Below are 17663 nucleotides of genomic sequence, written 5' to 3'. Positions count from 1 at the left end.
CTACCTTTATCTTAATGTGTGTTACATATGACCCAGCCAGCATCAATCCTGACTGCACAGTTTGCCATGTCGTTTCCAGTTATTTTGATACTCAGATTCTGTAATATCAATTTCACTTACTTAACCACATTGTTAAGTCAATCCTCCTTTCATTTTTTTTTTTGCTTTTAAATTAACTTTGATTTGTCATGTGGTAAGAAAAAAACAAACTCCATACCATTCGCCTTTGTGGCTCGGTGTGGCCCAGATTTCCATCATTGCTTATCATGAGATACAGACGCCAACCCCACTCCCCATAATTCCCTCCGTCTCCCTCTCTTTCCCCACTCCCCACTCCCTCCTCCCGTCTGTTCCCTCCCTGTGGTCCTGAGAGTCCTGTTACCATAGTTACCAATGAGAGATGGCTCCAACCCTTTGAAAACCATCATGCTTCCCCCGCCACACACATGCACCTATACACATGCTATCTGTATGATGTAATGTCGATCATCCTTCACGTGGGTGAGTGTTCATATGAAGACTGTCTGCCTGGTCCTCTCTGTGCCCAGTTGCAATAACATGACCCCACATTCCCCCTGACAGCAATGAAGAATACCTTTGGATGGAAGATTCCCCCCTACACACACACAAACACACACAGACAGAGAGAAAGAGAAAGAAAGAGAGAGAGAGAGACAGTCTGGTTGTTGCTCATTTACAAAGACAGATAGATCCCCCTCATTGTGGCCATTATCACGCAATCTTGTGGCATTTTGTGATAAAATTCTCATTCTGTCAGCTGTAGAAGATAATGACTTGTAAACAATGAAAATAAGCCAGACTGAGAAGAAATATGTCTTTTCTTCTCTTGTTCTCTCACAGTTGGTCTGCCCACAACTAGTCTGCCCCACAATCCAATTCTCCACTGCACTGCTCTACTTGTTTATAAATGCATGTGTAAATGTGTCTGCAAGCAAGGTATAAGAGAGAGAAATAGCCTGTTTCAAGGGCGTACTCAGACAGATAGAGGTGAAGTCATGCACTGCACACACACACTTACACACACAAGAGTAAGTGGTGATGAATTGGTTCGGCCCCACCTCCCCTGTCCCCCTTCTACATCTCAGATTGTCATGGTAACCATTAGCACCTTTGCTGCATCCTGCATTCATGCTTTCACACCACATGCAGCCATCCTTTTTATCAGACCCCCTTCTCTCTTTTTTGTAACCTCACTCACTGTCTAAAAAATGTCTCTTTATGTCTTTCATATAAATCATATTATTATTATTATCATTAATCAATATATTCTTATCCACATTCAGCTATTTGAAATATTGAGGTGCTCATTTAATTCCTTGCAAACTGTATACACCACAGAATTTGGTCAATTTTGGAAATGAGTATATATATGAATAAAAAAATAAATAAATAAATAAATATATATATATACCTCATATATATACCTCATTATATACCTCATTGCTGTTATCTGCTGAAGCATCAGTCATTCCTCGTAGTCTTAATATCATCATCAAATTATGCAATTTGGCCCTACAGTGTGCACTACAATATCTTAACTATTCTACTGCTTGACAAAATACAAAAAAAAAACCTCGTCTGGTATGGTTTTTCTCCGACTATCACTCAGCCTTATTACATTCACATGTGCTGGTTTTCTATCTCTACAGGGATCACCGTATCATTTAATGTAGTTTAATGCAATTCTATTATATGGTGAGGAAACAAACAGCCATGATTTTGATTTGATGAGATCAGACTGGCAATTCATTATAGTCATTGCACGCTTCATTACAACATACGGTGTGTAGTATACATCCCGTTACATGTTAACCCAAAGAATAAGCAGTATCATCTGTTCTGCACTTCCTGTGATCTCAGGATTTCTCCATCTGCATGACTTAAAAGAACTATTCTTTAGATAAGAAACAAAAGGCTTCAGTGGAGAAAATACCCTTCGATGGATTCACATTAGCCCTTGTATCCGGTATAAGAGCGGCAGATCCGGCACTCCAAGATTCTTGCAATCAAGCAGCTCTTCTATAATCGTCCCCTGGAGCGGGACATAAAGTACTCTCAACAGCCCGCCAGTGGTGTGGGTGTTTACAAATGTGCACGTGGCTGTGTGTATGTTGGAAAGTATGCATGGGCATAAATGGCTGTGTGTGTGTGTGTGTGTGTGTGTGTGTGTGTGTGTGTGTGTGTGTGTGTGTGTGTGTGTGTGTGTGTGTGTGTGTGTGTTGAGTGTGTGTGTGTTTGAGTATGTGTGTGTGTGTGTGTGTGTGTGTGTGAAAGCATTTGCAGATTTATAAATTGATATTCCTTTCACAGAGTAGATTGTGGCCTTATTGTGGATACCAATGACTGCCTCTTCTGGAAATAGAGAAAGAAAAGAGTGTGTATCCCCAACAGAACAGGATTCATCCATTAACAACCCAGACTGACACAGTTTTGAGAGTAATGGTTTGTACAATTAGTAGACACAGGTACAACACACACAGACGCACAGTCTTCCACAAACCACACCAAAAAATGCAACACTGTAGAGTTGCACTAGTATTTTTGACATTCTGCTGTCTTTCTACTCTCCATTTAATATGTACAACATATTCTATATATGTTGTTTTTGGGTGCATGATTGGCAAATTTGTAGTGCTTTTCATTTTGCGTTTTTCCAATTTTCACTGCATGGTTTACCCTTAGGTGATCAATAAAATGATATATCTAGCTTTGAGCTTTGATTGGCTATGAGTAGAATATGTTTGGATGAATCATTAAAACAAATCCCCTCCTTGTAAACCCTATCTATTTTCCCTCCTCTCTGCATGAAAATGAATAAGTGGGATATCAAATTCAATGAAAAATGTATCTCCTTTCATCTTCCAACTAATCAAATGCTCCTGCTTGCCACATCAGTCTTGCTCTGCTGAGCCATGATGTGAAAACATTAAGCTTTGGTGAGTGACAGCAGCTAGGACACCAGATGTTGACTTTTAACGATGACTGGTGCAACTCCCTGCTACTTTCACTGCTGCCTATTCCTTTGATGTTTCAGTAGGAGCAGAGCAACAACTTCAGTCAATGAGAGCTTGTAGAGTGTGTGAATACTCCGAAATCCAGACTCAAACTTGTGACAGAAATGTATTTCGGTCTATCCTTTGTTTACAGTAATGTAAGCCTTGCCTATCTTTCTTTCTCACGTCTGTGTACTTTGACTTGAGAACATTATCTAGTAGCACTTTTACTGCTAAATTCTGTGAGATGGACATGTTATTTCAAAACCAAGAGATTTATTCCAAGTAGTATAAAGAGAGACTTCCTAGACTGCACACTGCACACCAGGGTGTGCTGGGCCGCAGTAAATCTGGTCCAAAACCACAGAGCTGAATTTGGGCCATATGCACCAGAAATGTTGGTTCTCCAAAATTGACATAAAATCTGACACATCTTCACTCTAAAAGTTAAATCACTTACAACAGCAAGACAGAACACAGGCTAAATCAGATGATTTACCTAACCTCAGCCAACACCTATCACCTAGGCCAAATGCCTGTAAATGTACTCAGTGTGACGTTAAAACAACACACAGCAACTACTGTTTCATGTCAGAAAGATTCATTTTGGAGTCCTTACGTGACTCCAACACAAACACCTTATGTGTGATCTGAATGCAAGACATTATAAAAACGTACTGTCGTAGTCCTTACAAGAGCTTTGTCAAAATTGTAGGGTGGGAATACTGAAAGGCACAGTGACAGGCTAGATGAAAAATCCCTTTCCCTTAGCATTGCTGGTCAGACAAGGATAGACCACCCTGAAGCAGCTGAAAGTTTCTTGAAGCAAAAGTTGAAAAGACCAACATTTGAAACCAGCACATCTTTTCAAGGATATTTTAAGTCCAGAGTTTAGGGAAATAATCAAAGCTTAGAGAAATAATCAAAGCCATAATTGATGAACACCCCAACTCTTAGATTACCTGATCACCCAAATTGTCCACCTCTCCCTTCAAACAAGCAGTGTTTTACCAGTTTGAAGGGTAGAACACTACTAGTGTTGTGTTTAAGGACCATCTTAAACACAGCAACCTAAAATCTTAGCCAGCTTTTTGTCTGGAACACAGCACTAAAATAACTTTGCACAAGGTTATGAACTACCTGCTTCTACTTGACCTGAGTGCTGCATCCAACACTTGGGATCACACTATCCTCTTAGAGCGCCTCCACACCACCACTGGACCACTGGACTCTGCACTTATGATTTCATTGATTTCATTCAGGCTTTTCCAGTAGGCTTAGTATGTCTCATTGGGATGATGCAGATAGAGATCACTCCCTGTAACCTTAGGTGTTCTGCAAGGATCAATTCTCAGCCCCATTTTGTTTACCCTCTACATGTTCCCCCTTATTATTTTCAGCTGTACATAAAAACTGCCCACCTCAGCATCTGTCTTAAGGAGACACATTTCTTAAATTTAAACTGCAAAACTGAAGCTGTCCTTATTGGCACTCCACACCAGGTTCAGTCATCAGGTTCTCCTCATCTCACCCCTGTCAACCAGAACATCCCCCTTTCCTCCTCAGTCAGTAATCTGGGTGTTATGTTTGACCCTCAACTGACTTTTGATGACCATATATGCATGCAAAAACATGTCTAAACTCTTCCCCTCTCTAACGCTGTCAGATGCAGAAAAACATGCCCGTGCCTTTATCTTCCCAAGACTGGACTACTGCAATGTGGTCTTCATAGAGATCCCTGACCCGAGCACCAAGAAGCTCCAGTACATTCAGAAAAGCACTGCTAGGATCCTGATGAGAGCATGAAAACACTAACATAAAACACCAATTTTGTTTTCATTGCACTGGCTCTCTGTCTCCTTCAGGATTGACTACAAAGTCCTGCTACTCAAAGAAAAGTTCATCAACAGATACTGTATGTGCCCCCCTATCCACAGGAAATGATCATACCACAAACCCCCAGCCACACCCTCAGATCTGCCAGCAGCTTGCTCCTCCGGGCCCCCACTACTAAGCTCCGCACTGTGGGGGATTGAGCCTTCTGCTCTGATGCACTACGCTTGTGGAACAGCCTTCCTAACCATCTGATGGTAGCACAGACCCTAGTCACTTTTTAAAAAAGGCCTAAAAACCTTTCTATTCAGCACGGCTTTTTTCATCTTAACTCATATGACCATTTTCTTTATGTTGTGTGTTCTATGTTATTAATGCTGTAGCACTTCGAGTTTCACAATGAATTAAAAGTGCCATACAAATCGAATGTTATTTTAGTTTTCATTTATTATTATGAATGGAAAAACCTTGGTATATATTCAAATGTGACATTCAAAAGAATTCAATTTTGCAGAAATTATTGATGAATTACATCTTGGCCCATTAGAAAAAGGAGAGAAGAGCAATAAGCACCTTGATAACTTCTAAAAAAAATTAAATCCACACTGATCTGGTTCTCAACATAAAAGGAAAAAAGACTGAGGTTTATTCCTCGTCTCAAGGCTGCTTATTAAATTAAGATTCTGCTTGTCCTGCATTGAAGGGTTCACTGAGTGCAATAGGCTACACAGCATACAAACCTCCAGAGTGTGTCGGAAGATAGTGCTTCTGTTGAGGGAAAAAGACAGGAGTTTGGGAAAGTTAATAATCGGGCTCTATAAATCAATTTTTCTTATGTCTATTGATTTTCTATTCCAGCTTTTTCATGTCCTCTGTGATCACCTCTGCATTCTTTGTCATCACTCTTTCATTCACTTTGGTCCTGTCGTCCCTGTGGTTCAAGATTTGTTCAGCTCATCAAAACAAATCACAGCAGTTGCCCATGCAAATAGTTAAGTTATTTCCACTCCTGTAGTGCTTCCAACGCTGTCTGAAAGACCACAGCCAGCAACCACAAACACACTTGCACGCTCACATGCACGAAGGTCCACAGTGGAAATAAGTCTCCGACTTTTCTGTGGTTTTTATCCCTAAACCCCTTGCACCATGGTTTTATCCTTCACCTCATTTAATGTCTGTACATGCATTTATTTAAATAATCTACATCTAGTGTCATCTAATCCAAAATGTGTATATAATACAGAAAGATGGCCCACTTCATCCCATTTACCAGTTACCAATCATAAAGGAGGGAGAAAAGGGGAGAAATGGAGGTAAGTGTGGGAAGGTGAGAAGTAAGAGACTCTCGTAAAAGATTCCACTCTGGGGGAGTGGAAACTCTTTCGCTTTTTCTGGTGTTTCTCTAACCTTTAATAGACATCTCATGGTGAGAACTATCCTTATAAAAGCTGAAGTCCAAAGAAAAGACAATATGAGGTGCACACATGACAGAAATGCATCTGGGAGATGTAAAGAAAGTGTGAGACCTGATGAGGACCATATTGAATATAAAATGCTTTATGTAAGTCTATGCCATTTCTGTGATCTCATATGGACCAGGCAAGATCAGCCGTATTGTTTAATACTGTGTATTTTGGCACCGTAAACGCAACACCAGATATGGAATACTAATGTCTCTCTGCCTCTGTCCCTCTGCTTCTCTCAGCATCTCTCCACATTTGAGTTCCTGAGGTGAGAAGGAAGAGGAGGAAGAGTGAAATGATTAAATGGATGATTCATTTGAGAAAACAAATATCTGTAGCTGCACTGTCTTTGACCCCTGAGAGGAAAATAAATAGTGTGGAGAGAGCTGGGACACAGACACAACACCAGCGGAGAGTCAGCCAGATAACAGTTAAGAGGCTGCCTCTGCTGCAACACACATGCACAAACACACACATCACTGCACACAAACTACAACTGTAAGTCATGCCCTAGAGCAGTGCAAAAAAAGATAACAAAGAAAAAATTGAATTGCTAAATCATTCACATCTTTTAACACACTTCAGTACAAACTCAATGTTCAGAGAGATATGTCTCGGTCACAACCCGCTGTGGCTTCAAATCTAATATCTATCTCTGTAAAGCCGAAATGACAGAATCTGATACACTGGGAAACAAGCACTCACACCACCCTTCACCCCTAACTTATCGACCACCTGCTGTCCCAAACTGCAGAACCCCTCCAAAAGCAAATACAATCTAGAGAAACACAGGAAGCATACTAATTTACACCAACTTAACTCAATGTGTCATGAAATTAGATTAGTGTGACCTAATGAACTGCGGAGAGCCTCAGGATCACCTGCCACTCGAATTTGTGAACTTTTTGCGTATGCTCTCCAGCACAATATGTGGTTGCATATGTGTGTATGCCTGTGGGTTTGTTCCTTTCACTCCCAAACTCCAGCAGAGGAGTGAGAAGGTGGATTCAAGCAATAAGAGATGACACTGTGACAAAATAAAGGCCCAGACACAGATAGAGAGGACGTCTGGACAGCTGATAAATTTGAAAAGAAACACAGTGCAAAAGCAACCCAGGAGAGCTGCACAAAAGAGATAGGAAGGAGGGAAGAGACAAATGGAAGAAAGTGTGCATGTGTGTGCGTATATGCCTATGGTTTTGTCAGTGGCTTGTATGGAGGATCCTGTGCCTGCAGCTGTTTGATATCCGTGTTCCACCAGACTAGAGGAGCTAACTCCATTGTTTCTCGCGTGGGCTGAATGTGTCTATCTTGTCAGCCTCAGACTGCACAGAGAAACCCATTGCACAAAAGACAAACTTTGCAATTCATCTATCTCTACTCCTTTATCCATTACTGAGTGATTAATTTGCTGACATTCAGGAACACTGATGTAGTCGAGCCCACAGTCTGTAGTGTTTCTTGGTTATATCTATAGTAAAGATTCAGTCAACCTAATTAGTTGAGAACTAATCTGCAACAATTTCAATAATGGTTCTGGGTTTGGCTACTCTGTTTTATAGCTCTGTAAACGGAATATCTTTGGTCTATCCATCATAAGTTGGAGAAACAAACAATTCTAAACTGGGCTCTACAAAATTTTAATGGACTTGTTCTAAATTTTATGACATTTTATAGACAGGATAATTAATTAGTAATCTTAAATAGTCCTTACTTGCAGTGATACTACTTATTTTTTCCATAAAAGGAAAAGTGGAGCGATTCCTTGAAAAGGGTTCAGTGATACAGAGGTTATATTTAGGTAACATTTCGTTATTTTTAATTTCACTTTATCTTTTCTTTATTTTTTTGCACATTTTTTCTGTCACTGCACCACGACAGAATACAATTATGCATTTGTAATTGCTGAGAGCAACTGAGCCACGACAACAAGAAACACAGAACAAAGAAAGAAATTGTTTCCATACATGATATTCTCATTTACTGATGGGAGACTGATTTCTTTGGCAGAATAGCAGAAGTAAAGATAACGTTGAGCACTACAGGAGACATGGGGGTAAAAGCCTTTTGAAACGTGAGTTTAAAAAAAGCAGGAAAAAAATGGAAAGAATGGAAAGCGAGATATTCACCACCAGATTAGATGAAGAAATTGAAATAGAAACCAGTCAAATGGCAGAAAGAGAAGAAAACCCCTTGCTGCCATATGGTACAGGGTATTGGGCTTAATGAGGCATGAGGCCATCCTTTCCACAGAGGCATCAGCTAGTCAGATCACATATGAATGAACACTCTGATAGGTTTAAAACACAGCATATGCCAACAGCTAGTGATATGGAACCAAACTACTGCTACTGATGGAAAAAGAAAAAACCTACCAAACCTGGACCAGAACCTCCCTTCACCTATCAAAGAGCTGAAAATGCTCTTGCAAAGAAGTTGTTTTTCAGTCCTGATAGATTTGGCAACACCTGTGGTTATGGAGGTTGAAACCAGTGAGTTTTGTTACAACTGACTACTGTATACAAGCAAACCCACCTCAGTTAGAAATGCATTGTAGCCAAACAAACTCTGGGCTTATAGGACTGTTTGTGTAAGCTGTTTTAAGTAACAAAGTCTGCATGCAGCAGCTTTCATCTTCTCTCATCACAGCCTGTACATGCATCATTTTCTGTGAATCATTTGGAATTAAACAGTCCAATACGTTCTGGCTTTTCCTCATAACTTCAGTTAAACCATTACACGTCTACTGTATTGCCAAGATCTCCCTCTCTCTGCACGTCCGCTGCTTGCACTCTCTTTTTTTTCCTCGCTCTACCTTTGCTCTAATCCATCTACCTATACTACTGGCTGCCTGAAAGAATATGATTGATAGAAATAAAATAAGAATGTTGTGATTGTACAGTTCCAGTCAAAAGTTTGGATGCACTTTCTCATTCAAGGGTGTCCAAACTTTTGACTGGTACTGTATACAGTAACACAATTTCTACTAAAAATCAGTTACAGAGTGAAAATGGTATAAATACTAACCATAAATGGTCAATCAAATAGGGTATTTCACTGATTAAATCACTAATGATTATAACATTCTAAGTAGTTCAAATCTTCTGTTCTTCTAAGAAAGACATTACCACCATAACATTAACAAATAAAGCCCACCTCATTATGTACAAAGTTTAGGGACGTGAGTGTAAAATCAAGATGGATAACATTCATGGCATCCGAGCCTCCAGTAGCAAACAGGTGTTGAATCCACAGTAAGTGTTGATGGATATTATGAGAATAGCTTGCATAGCAGACACACCATCCTGATCCCTCGTCACACACATCCTGTCAACATCGCCGGCAGCTGAGACGTGTGAGTGTGTGAGTGGACGAGAGAGAGTGGGAGGAAGAGACAAATAGAGAAGAGAGAGAGAGAGTAAGCATGTCCGAACAGGGTCCAGCTGTTCATAGCATGAAATGATTTGCAGAATCTTCGATCTTGCTGATATCTGTTTGTGTGTGAACCGCAGCGTTTGTCATCGCTGATCACCTGTTAGATGCAACTGAGGCATGTGGTGACAGTGATCGTGCCGACCTACAGCTTTTCTTCACGCACCTACTGAGCCTAACAAATTAAACAGACTGACAGATTAATTAAAACTCACAATACAAAGTTTCAACAGACCAGGGCCATATCAAAGCACAGCTGCCACTGTGTGAGAACAAGCACAAGGAAAGATATCAAGCGCACAATAAATTTCATTTCCCCCCAACATTTTCAAGCTTAATAAAAACTAGAGTATGTGTTGTGAGTCTGGGCTGGAGGAGAGCGTGCAAGCTCCAAGTGGAAGCTGTGGTTTGGTCTTGCTCGGGTTTCCACGGGGGTCGGATTCAGTGCGACACCAGCAGGAGACTGGTCCAGCGTTACAAGAAGCTTAAGCTGAACACCTTCCTGCTTTAGAGTGTCACCACATGCCTCTGGCTCCATGGGTTTATCAAATGGAATTAGTCTCAGTGTGCATGCGTGTGTGTATGTTTTAAATACGATTAGTCTGTCCTTATAGAGCTATATAGGGTTTAGCTATGGGATACCTGACTTTGGACTTCACACCAAATGGGCTGATTACTCTGACAGACAGACATGCTGTGTTTATTTAAGTGGTTTTACAGGAAGTTCTGTAGGACTAACTCCACCTGTCAAAAGAAACCTGTCTCCTTCCCTATATGTTTTTGCACTATTTCAGTCACCATCACACCAAGCTCAGATGTTCTTGTGTGACTTTTTCTTCTTCTTGGCCTTGCTGCCCACAATGTGCTCAGTAGGTGAGATACTTTGTCTGTCAAAAAATGTGATCCAGAGCTAGACATTTGCACATTTGATCCTCCAAACTTTTAATACTGTCACAACTTACAAACAGCAAAATCATCAGCCTGTTTCATGATGTGCAATGTACTGAACCACTAGAAGGGCTTAAGTATTTTAGTAGTGTTTGAACTATATCTGTTCCGACTTCTTTACTTTCCGCACATCTGTCCCTCACTCTCTGGTTTGCAAAGAACGTTGTCAAGACTGTGCACCAGCAATATTGCAGTTCTCATGTACTAGGCATTCTCCATCTCTTTGTACACCTCCCAGCTGAGCACATCTGTGTGTCTGTCTATGTGATTGAGTGTTGTTTAACAGGCTTGACCAGGAAACCACATGCTGAATATCACTGGGGAGATGCATCACCTGCTGAAAGTGAGTTCTTGGCTTGTACAGTGTTCACAAGTACACATACACAGATGTATGACATACAGGCTTGCACGTGTACATATACACACACATAAACTCTATTTTCCTGCATACAGGCTCTGTCATTGTTGCTTTCCATCTTGTTTTTTGTCCTCAACCATCTCAACTATCTAATTCCCCCCTTTAAAAGGACCCATTCTGTTTTATCCCATTTGGACAGATTTTTACTTGTTTCGTACAGCTTGGAGCTATCTATAGATGATTGTTGTTGCTGCCTTTGAGTCATTGCAAGAGCAAAAGTGTCGCTGCTTGTGAGATCAGCAGTGGTTTCCCAGGGGTCAGGTCATGCTGGAAGTGAGCATATGATTGGATTTGACAGATACTCTGCAAGGTACAACCCACACATGCAGGAAAAGACTCTGAAAAACAGAGTTTGCCCAAGAAAAAGAGCCTGAAGGTAACCATACGATGACAGCAGCATCACATTCATTCAAACAAGCACCACACAGATCAGATGATTTTAGCAAGTAACATGCAAATAAGTTTTTAAGGTATGAAAACACTCCATTTAACAAAATGCTTGTCACTTTTCAACACCAGCCTCAATTGACGCCGTTCTCATGACCTCTACCTTCACAGGATATGAGCCTGAATCAGATGGATGTTCATGAACACACACACACACACACACACACATTGAGGCACCGTAAGCTCTCCTCCTGCCTGGTAAATACTTTAAGGAAGCGGGGGAAGAGGAAAACAGGGAAACCAAGAAATAAATAACTCCTTTGTGTCACGGCTACATAAACAGAACAGCACATTACAGATTACTATTGTGGTCGAACTGATAAGAAGCTTCCTACACACTATTGCTACATGTACAGTATGTGTGAGCGGGGAGTGAGATAAAGCAAGAGAGACATGATAGAAAAAATATAAAGATAGAGAAACAGAGCACATAGGGAAGAGACGTGAAGAGATAAAGAGAGAGGATGAAAAGAGAGAGGTAGGAAATGAGGAAACCTGTAAGACTAGTTTTGGCGAAGAGAGAGAAACCATCCCTTATGTGTGTGTGTGTCCATTCCTTACTACACTTCTTCTGATAACATATTTCCTTGTTTAGGTATTTATTATTTGCTGATTTCCCCCCATTTTTACATAAAGTGTCCAAATTCCATAATCAGCCAGCCAGGCCAGTATAATAATTCCAAAAGACAAATAGTGATTGTTATCTATTGTAAATATTGGTACAATGCTGAGAACATTCTGCCGTCGTCGCAACTCTGGAACGTGACGAAATCCCTCAACCTGATCGCCAAATAATATCACACAAAAATGTAAACAAGACCCACTGGCCCAGCTGACCCAATCCTTCACTTTGTCACTATCTTGACAGAGTGGAATATCAAACGCTCCACAATCTCAACAGCTAATTGGCAAGCAAATGGAGAAAATACAGAAGAAATCTGCAAAGACATTCATTGGGCTATGATGTCAGGCTTAACATAATTTTTGAGTGTGTTCTACCCGAGTGGGCCCATATTCCATATTCCAAAAAAGTTGACTCCAACTACCATTATCCTGCAAATCAGAGAGAGTCTTTAATCTTGGCTCAGTCGGAGCAGGCCTTGAAGAACGTGCCGGAATGAGCAAATCAAGCCTTATTCTCTAACTCTGGCACACTGGAAAACCACCCGTGATGTCTGGCATGAAATTATGCCTGCACATTGTGCCAGAATAACTGCCGGCTAGGATTAGAAAACGACTAGCAGTTGATTACAACTGTTGCAACAACTGGAATCGAGGTCTAGGGGGTTAATTTAGATGGTTGAGGGATGTAATAATTCAACAGAGCAGCCTAATTTACAGCAAATTACAGGGTTCAATAAATCACCAACGTACAGCTTGTATCAGTGATTGTAAAGACACTTAAGAAATAAATCATGTTAAGGCTGTATGCATCAACATTTCTTCTGACCTTCCACTTTTTCCACAGCTCAATCATTCTCTCTGTATCCTTTTTATTGAATTTGCTCATATATCATTTCACTAATATTCACTCCTATTCATGATATTCCCTTACTTGCAGGATCAGGCCCATACTTCAGTTTCTACAGAATACCAACCAGCCGTTTTATCCAAATACATGTTAAAGGAACATGCAAGAATTTGAAATTCAACTATATATCTGGTTTCAGTTGAGTTGGTATGTGTATTTGTGTCCACATGCTTTTATTAGGACCACTGTACTTTTAAGTTCAGACACAAGGCTTTCCTAAAATGCTGAGAAACAGAAATGGTTCTTTTTTTCTTCTCATCCGCTTCATGGCAAAGGGGTAAAAACCAACCTGTAAAAACAGTTGGTCTAAACGGTGCATGATGCCAAGTTAAGACCTTGCTGAAGACAAACAGCCAGTCATCCTTTTTCATTTCTCAGGAGAGGTCCTCCTTATACATGAGAGCTGCTGGAATCGAGATAAAAAGCAAGACAGCCGTGCTGCTGCAAGATAGTGTGCCGATACCACGGGCTTTCCCTACACTGCTGGCTTGGTTACCATGACAACCCTTTGAGGTGAGAGAGAGGACATACACGAGCACCAAGTAAATCTCCTCACAGTAGCTTCAGGAATGCAGGTGCAGTCTCCCTCCCTGTCTTTCTCTGTTTCTTTTTCCCCTTTCCTTTATAAATCTTTACCCTCTAAATGAACACACTGAATAGCTGTGCTTCTCTTCTCGTAGCCCACTTTTTATGAATCATATCACAACATGTCAGTGCTTTCAAGTGCATTATCCCTCTGTGAAGGAAGAACACTGCTTTTCACTTCATACATGACTTTGATTTCCAGACTCATTTATATTGATACATAAATCAGACTTTTGCCAGGGGAGTAATCAGAGAGGGCTTAAGAGGAGGGTGCGAGTGAAAAGAGAGTGAATAAAGAGATGAGAGGACAAGGGAGACAGTGAGTACTTGGTTTTGGCTGAATAAGTAGGACAATAGTGATGCAGCCAACACGCTGCAAGATTGAGCACCATGAGAATTAAAAATGGCAGCTCCCCTACAAAATAAAGAAGAATAGGACAGAGTTGGAGAAGACATAAGGATAAAACAAGACTGAGAGGGAAAAAGGGGTAGGGGGCAGGAATGAAGACTTTCTTCTTCAGGGTTTTTCTTACCTCTAGGAAGCAGGTCCCATCTGGGGTGTTCTCCTTGATGGAGGCATTGTAGAAGTTTCTGGAGAACACAGGTGTGTTATCATTAACATCCTGCAGCACGATGTCCACCTTTGCCGTGGATGACAGTGGCGGGCGGCCACTATCCGTTGCAACAACGGTCACACTAGGTGCCGGCTCTGATTCGAAATCCAGAGCAGTCGCTGTGGTAATGATTCCTGTGACTGGGTCGATGGAAAACCAATCAGAGTGAGAGTTTTTGCCCTTGAGGAGGCTATATCGGACGTCCCCATTGGGGCCCTGGTCTTTGTCCCTGGCAGTAACTTGGAGAACAAAGGAGCCAGGATAGACAACTTCAGGAATGGTTTGTCTGTAGGCCTGCTGGTCGAACAGAGGGGGGTTGTCATTGACATCAGTTACCTGGATAGTGAAAGATGACTCCGCCCTGAGGGGAGGCGTGCCAGAGTCTGTGGCCATCACCCTGAGGTCATACGAATCCCGCTCCTCTCTGTCCAAGACCTGGTCTACATATATCAGGTAGATGATGCTGTCCTTGGTGGTAAGAGCAAACTTCCCATCACCCCCCTCAAGGGACACATTCACGTTGGCATACTCCCCATAGTCTGGGTCAGTTACAGATATCCGAGCTACATACTGCCCTGGTTGGGCCCCTTCGGATATCCTTGGAGAGCCATCCTCACTAAGGAAGATGATGGTCATGGTGGGCTGGTTGTCATTGTAGTCACGGACATGGATAGTCACAAATGCGTTGGTCACCTAAGAAAAATAACAGTGCATGATTTATAGTATTTAATGCTCAAATCCTTTAGTATCACATTATAGTACAGGACCACTTGGGATCATTATTCTCATTATCATCATCATCAATAATTTTGTTTTTAAAACTACAGAAAAAAACATACTATCAGTATCATATTTTCACTTTCTCATTTTTTCTCTTGACTCGCTTGATAGAAATCTTTTCTGAGCTGTCAGTGGTGCAAGATAGACATGCTTAATGTACATATAGTGCACTCTTGCAGCAGGAAACAAAATTTGGGGTTATGTGGGTTGGGGGTTATAACATAAATCACGGGTGAAAATGTATTCAAACCAAGCCATTATTGTATATTACCTCTGGGTGGCTGGCATTATCCCTGGCCTGAACCACCAGTTCATGGACCCTTTTTAGCTCATAGTCCAGGGGTCTATTAAGAGTGATGACCCCTGTCTTGATATCCATGACAAAGTATCGGTCAGGGTCACTCTGACGCCGGTTGATTTCATAAAGCACTAGACCATTATCGCCCTCATCCTCATCTGCTGCAAACACCTGCAAAGATAAGAAAGTGACACACTGAAATTCAAATTTCCCTTGTGACTCTTAATTTACAGATATGGATATAAGCATGAACTAAAGCAGAACAGTGAGAAAACTTGAGCTGACCTGTAGGATGCTGCTTCCTTGTGGGAGGCTTTCCGAAATAATTGCATGGTATCTGCTCTGGTTGAAGACCGGAGCGTGATCATTGATGTCAGTCACAGTCACTTCCAGGGTCATGGATCCCATCCTTCTGGGTGAGCCCCCATCAAAGGCCTCCACCACCAGGGTGTACAATGAACGTTTCTCCCTGTCCAGAAGTCCATTGACAACCAAGTCCAGGTACAGCACTTTGTTCGTAGCTCTCTTGGTCTCCAGTCGGAACGCCTGGCCTACATTGCCCTCTCGAATAGTATAGCCTTGGGTGGTCAGCTGGTCCTCGTCTGCATCAGTTGCAGGCTCCAAGGAAAACCTCGTCCCCACAGCTGTGTGCTCAGGAATTTTAAGAACAGCTTTCTTTTTGGGGAACACAGGTGCATGGTCATTGATGTCGTTGACAGTGATTGACACCTCAATTGTGAAGCCCTGCATTGTCACAGCAATGAAGCTATAGTGGTCTCTCTGCTCACGGTCCAGACGACGTGCAGTGGTAATGATGCCTGTGGTCTCATCAATGTTGAGATCGTTGCCAACACCTTTGCCCTCATGGTCTGAGATAAAGTAAAGATTTGCAGTTTGATCAGACGGTAACCCGGCACTGATGTCACCAACAATGGTCCCCGCAGGCTGCTCTTCATCCAGCTGCAGTTCCAGTGCTCCAAGGACAGTTGTAGACTGAACAAAAACAACGACGATGCACACATAAAAAAATAGCTTCCACTTCCAGAGACTTAAGCACAAAGAGGGTCCGCCGACCCAAGCCCTCCGTCTTGATCCTTTACTTGTTATTGGCATGGCTGCGTTCTGCTACACCTTGGGAAAAAAGAGAGAAAGAGAAAAATGTCAGCCTGAGAAAAGACTTACTTCTACAAGTGCAGATATATTTTACGATATGTGAATTGAGCAATTAAACATCTTTTTTCATTCCATATTTGAAAACATCTTGAAGTTCACTTGCTCTCTAAGCACAAAATGAAAACAAATTCTTCTTTTTTTAAAGTGGAGTATGTATCTTAAATCCTTGCATGACAACGTGCTAACACTTTTACAATCCAGAACCTATATTAAAGACACTGCCTGATGAATTTCAACTTTTTTTCCCTATAAAATGAAATATTTTGGAAAGAACTCTTCAGCTGGATCAAGGAAGATTTGAAAGAGCATGAAAATGGAAGTTTGAATCTGTCCAGCATCCACATAGGCTTGAACCACACTGAGGACAGAATCATAAACTATATTTATCTGAAGGATAACAACTTTTATTCACTGGGTGAGAACATTTTAAAGTGGTCAGAGCAGTCACACACAGAAATCCCAAGAGAAAACGCATTAAAGACACTGAAATGGGCATCAAGATCCTTTGTAAGATTTTTTACATCAAACACAGATCATGATAGCAAATACTTACACACACGCACAAACACATGGAATGCATGGGAAAGTAAGTCTATAGCTATTCAGCAAGACCTTTATAGGGGAAAAGCAGTCATTTAAGACTGTAAGCTGAGCCTTTATGTTCCCCAAACTCTAAATCATTCACAAATCCATAAAGATATCCTCTTCATGTATATCCTCCTCACGCTAATACTAAATCAATCTTATCAGTCATAGACTGCATCTAATCATGAACAGATACACATGCTGTTACTATCTACAAAGTCATGCCAAGTCAGGGTCAAACTCTTTTTGCTAAAAATTGTTTGCTTTATTAACCTGCTTGCTCTGCCAGAGAGGTGGATGTGCCTCATCAGGTGGCACATTGATTGCAAGAAAGGCTCTCACAATACTTTAAAAGGCAATCTAAAGCTCACCTGACACTGTCTGAGCTATCCCACAGCAAGCCCCACCATCTGGCTCTTCAAGCAAGTCAAAACAAATACCAATAATTATTTGCAAATGGTATTTAACCCAAGTTTGACACACATACTTTCGCACACTACCATAAAATTTTGGAAATACACTCATAACTGTTCTGGCAAACT

The 17663-nt window shown here is 41.3% G+C and overlaps 1 protein-coding gene across 1 annotated transcript in view; it reads right to left on the bottom strand.

Moving 5' to 3' along the window:
* LOC133994001 (protocadherin-16-like) overlaps positions 1–17663 on the bottom strand; it is an 82943-nt gene that overhangs the window by 51936 nt on the left and 13344 nt on the right. The window contains exons 2-4 of the mRNA XM_062433161.1: positions 15649–16494; positions 15337–15534; positions 14205–14978 (exon numbers count right to left, since the gene is read on the bottom strand). Coding sequence (XP_062289145.1) covers positions 14205–14978; positions 15337–15534; positions 15649–16476 — 1800 coding nt within the window. The 5' untranslated portion in view covers positions 16477–16494. The remainder of the gene's footprint in view (positions 1–14204; positions 14979–15336; positions 15535–15648; positions 16495–17663) is intronic.

This window comes from Scomber scombrus, chromosome 14 (assembly GCF_963691925.1).
Source record: "Scomber scombrus chromosome 14, fScoSco1.1, whole genome shotgun sequence".
Lineage (NCBI taxonomy): Eukaryota > Metazoa > Chordata > Actinopteri > Scombriformes > Scombridae > Scomber > Scomber scombrus.
The sequence above is the reverse complement of the archived record's forward strand: the minus strand, read 5'-3'. Positions and strand labels throughout refer to the sequence as shown.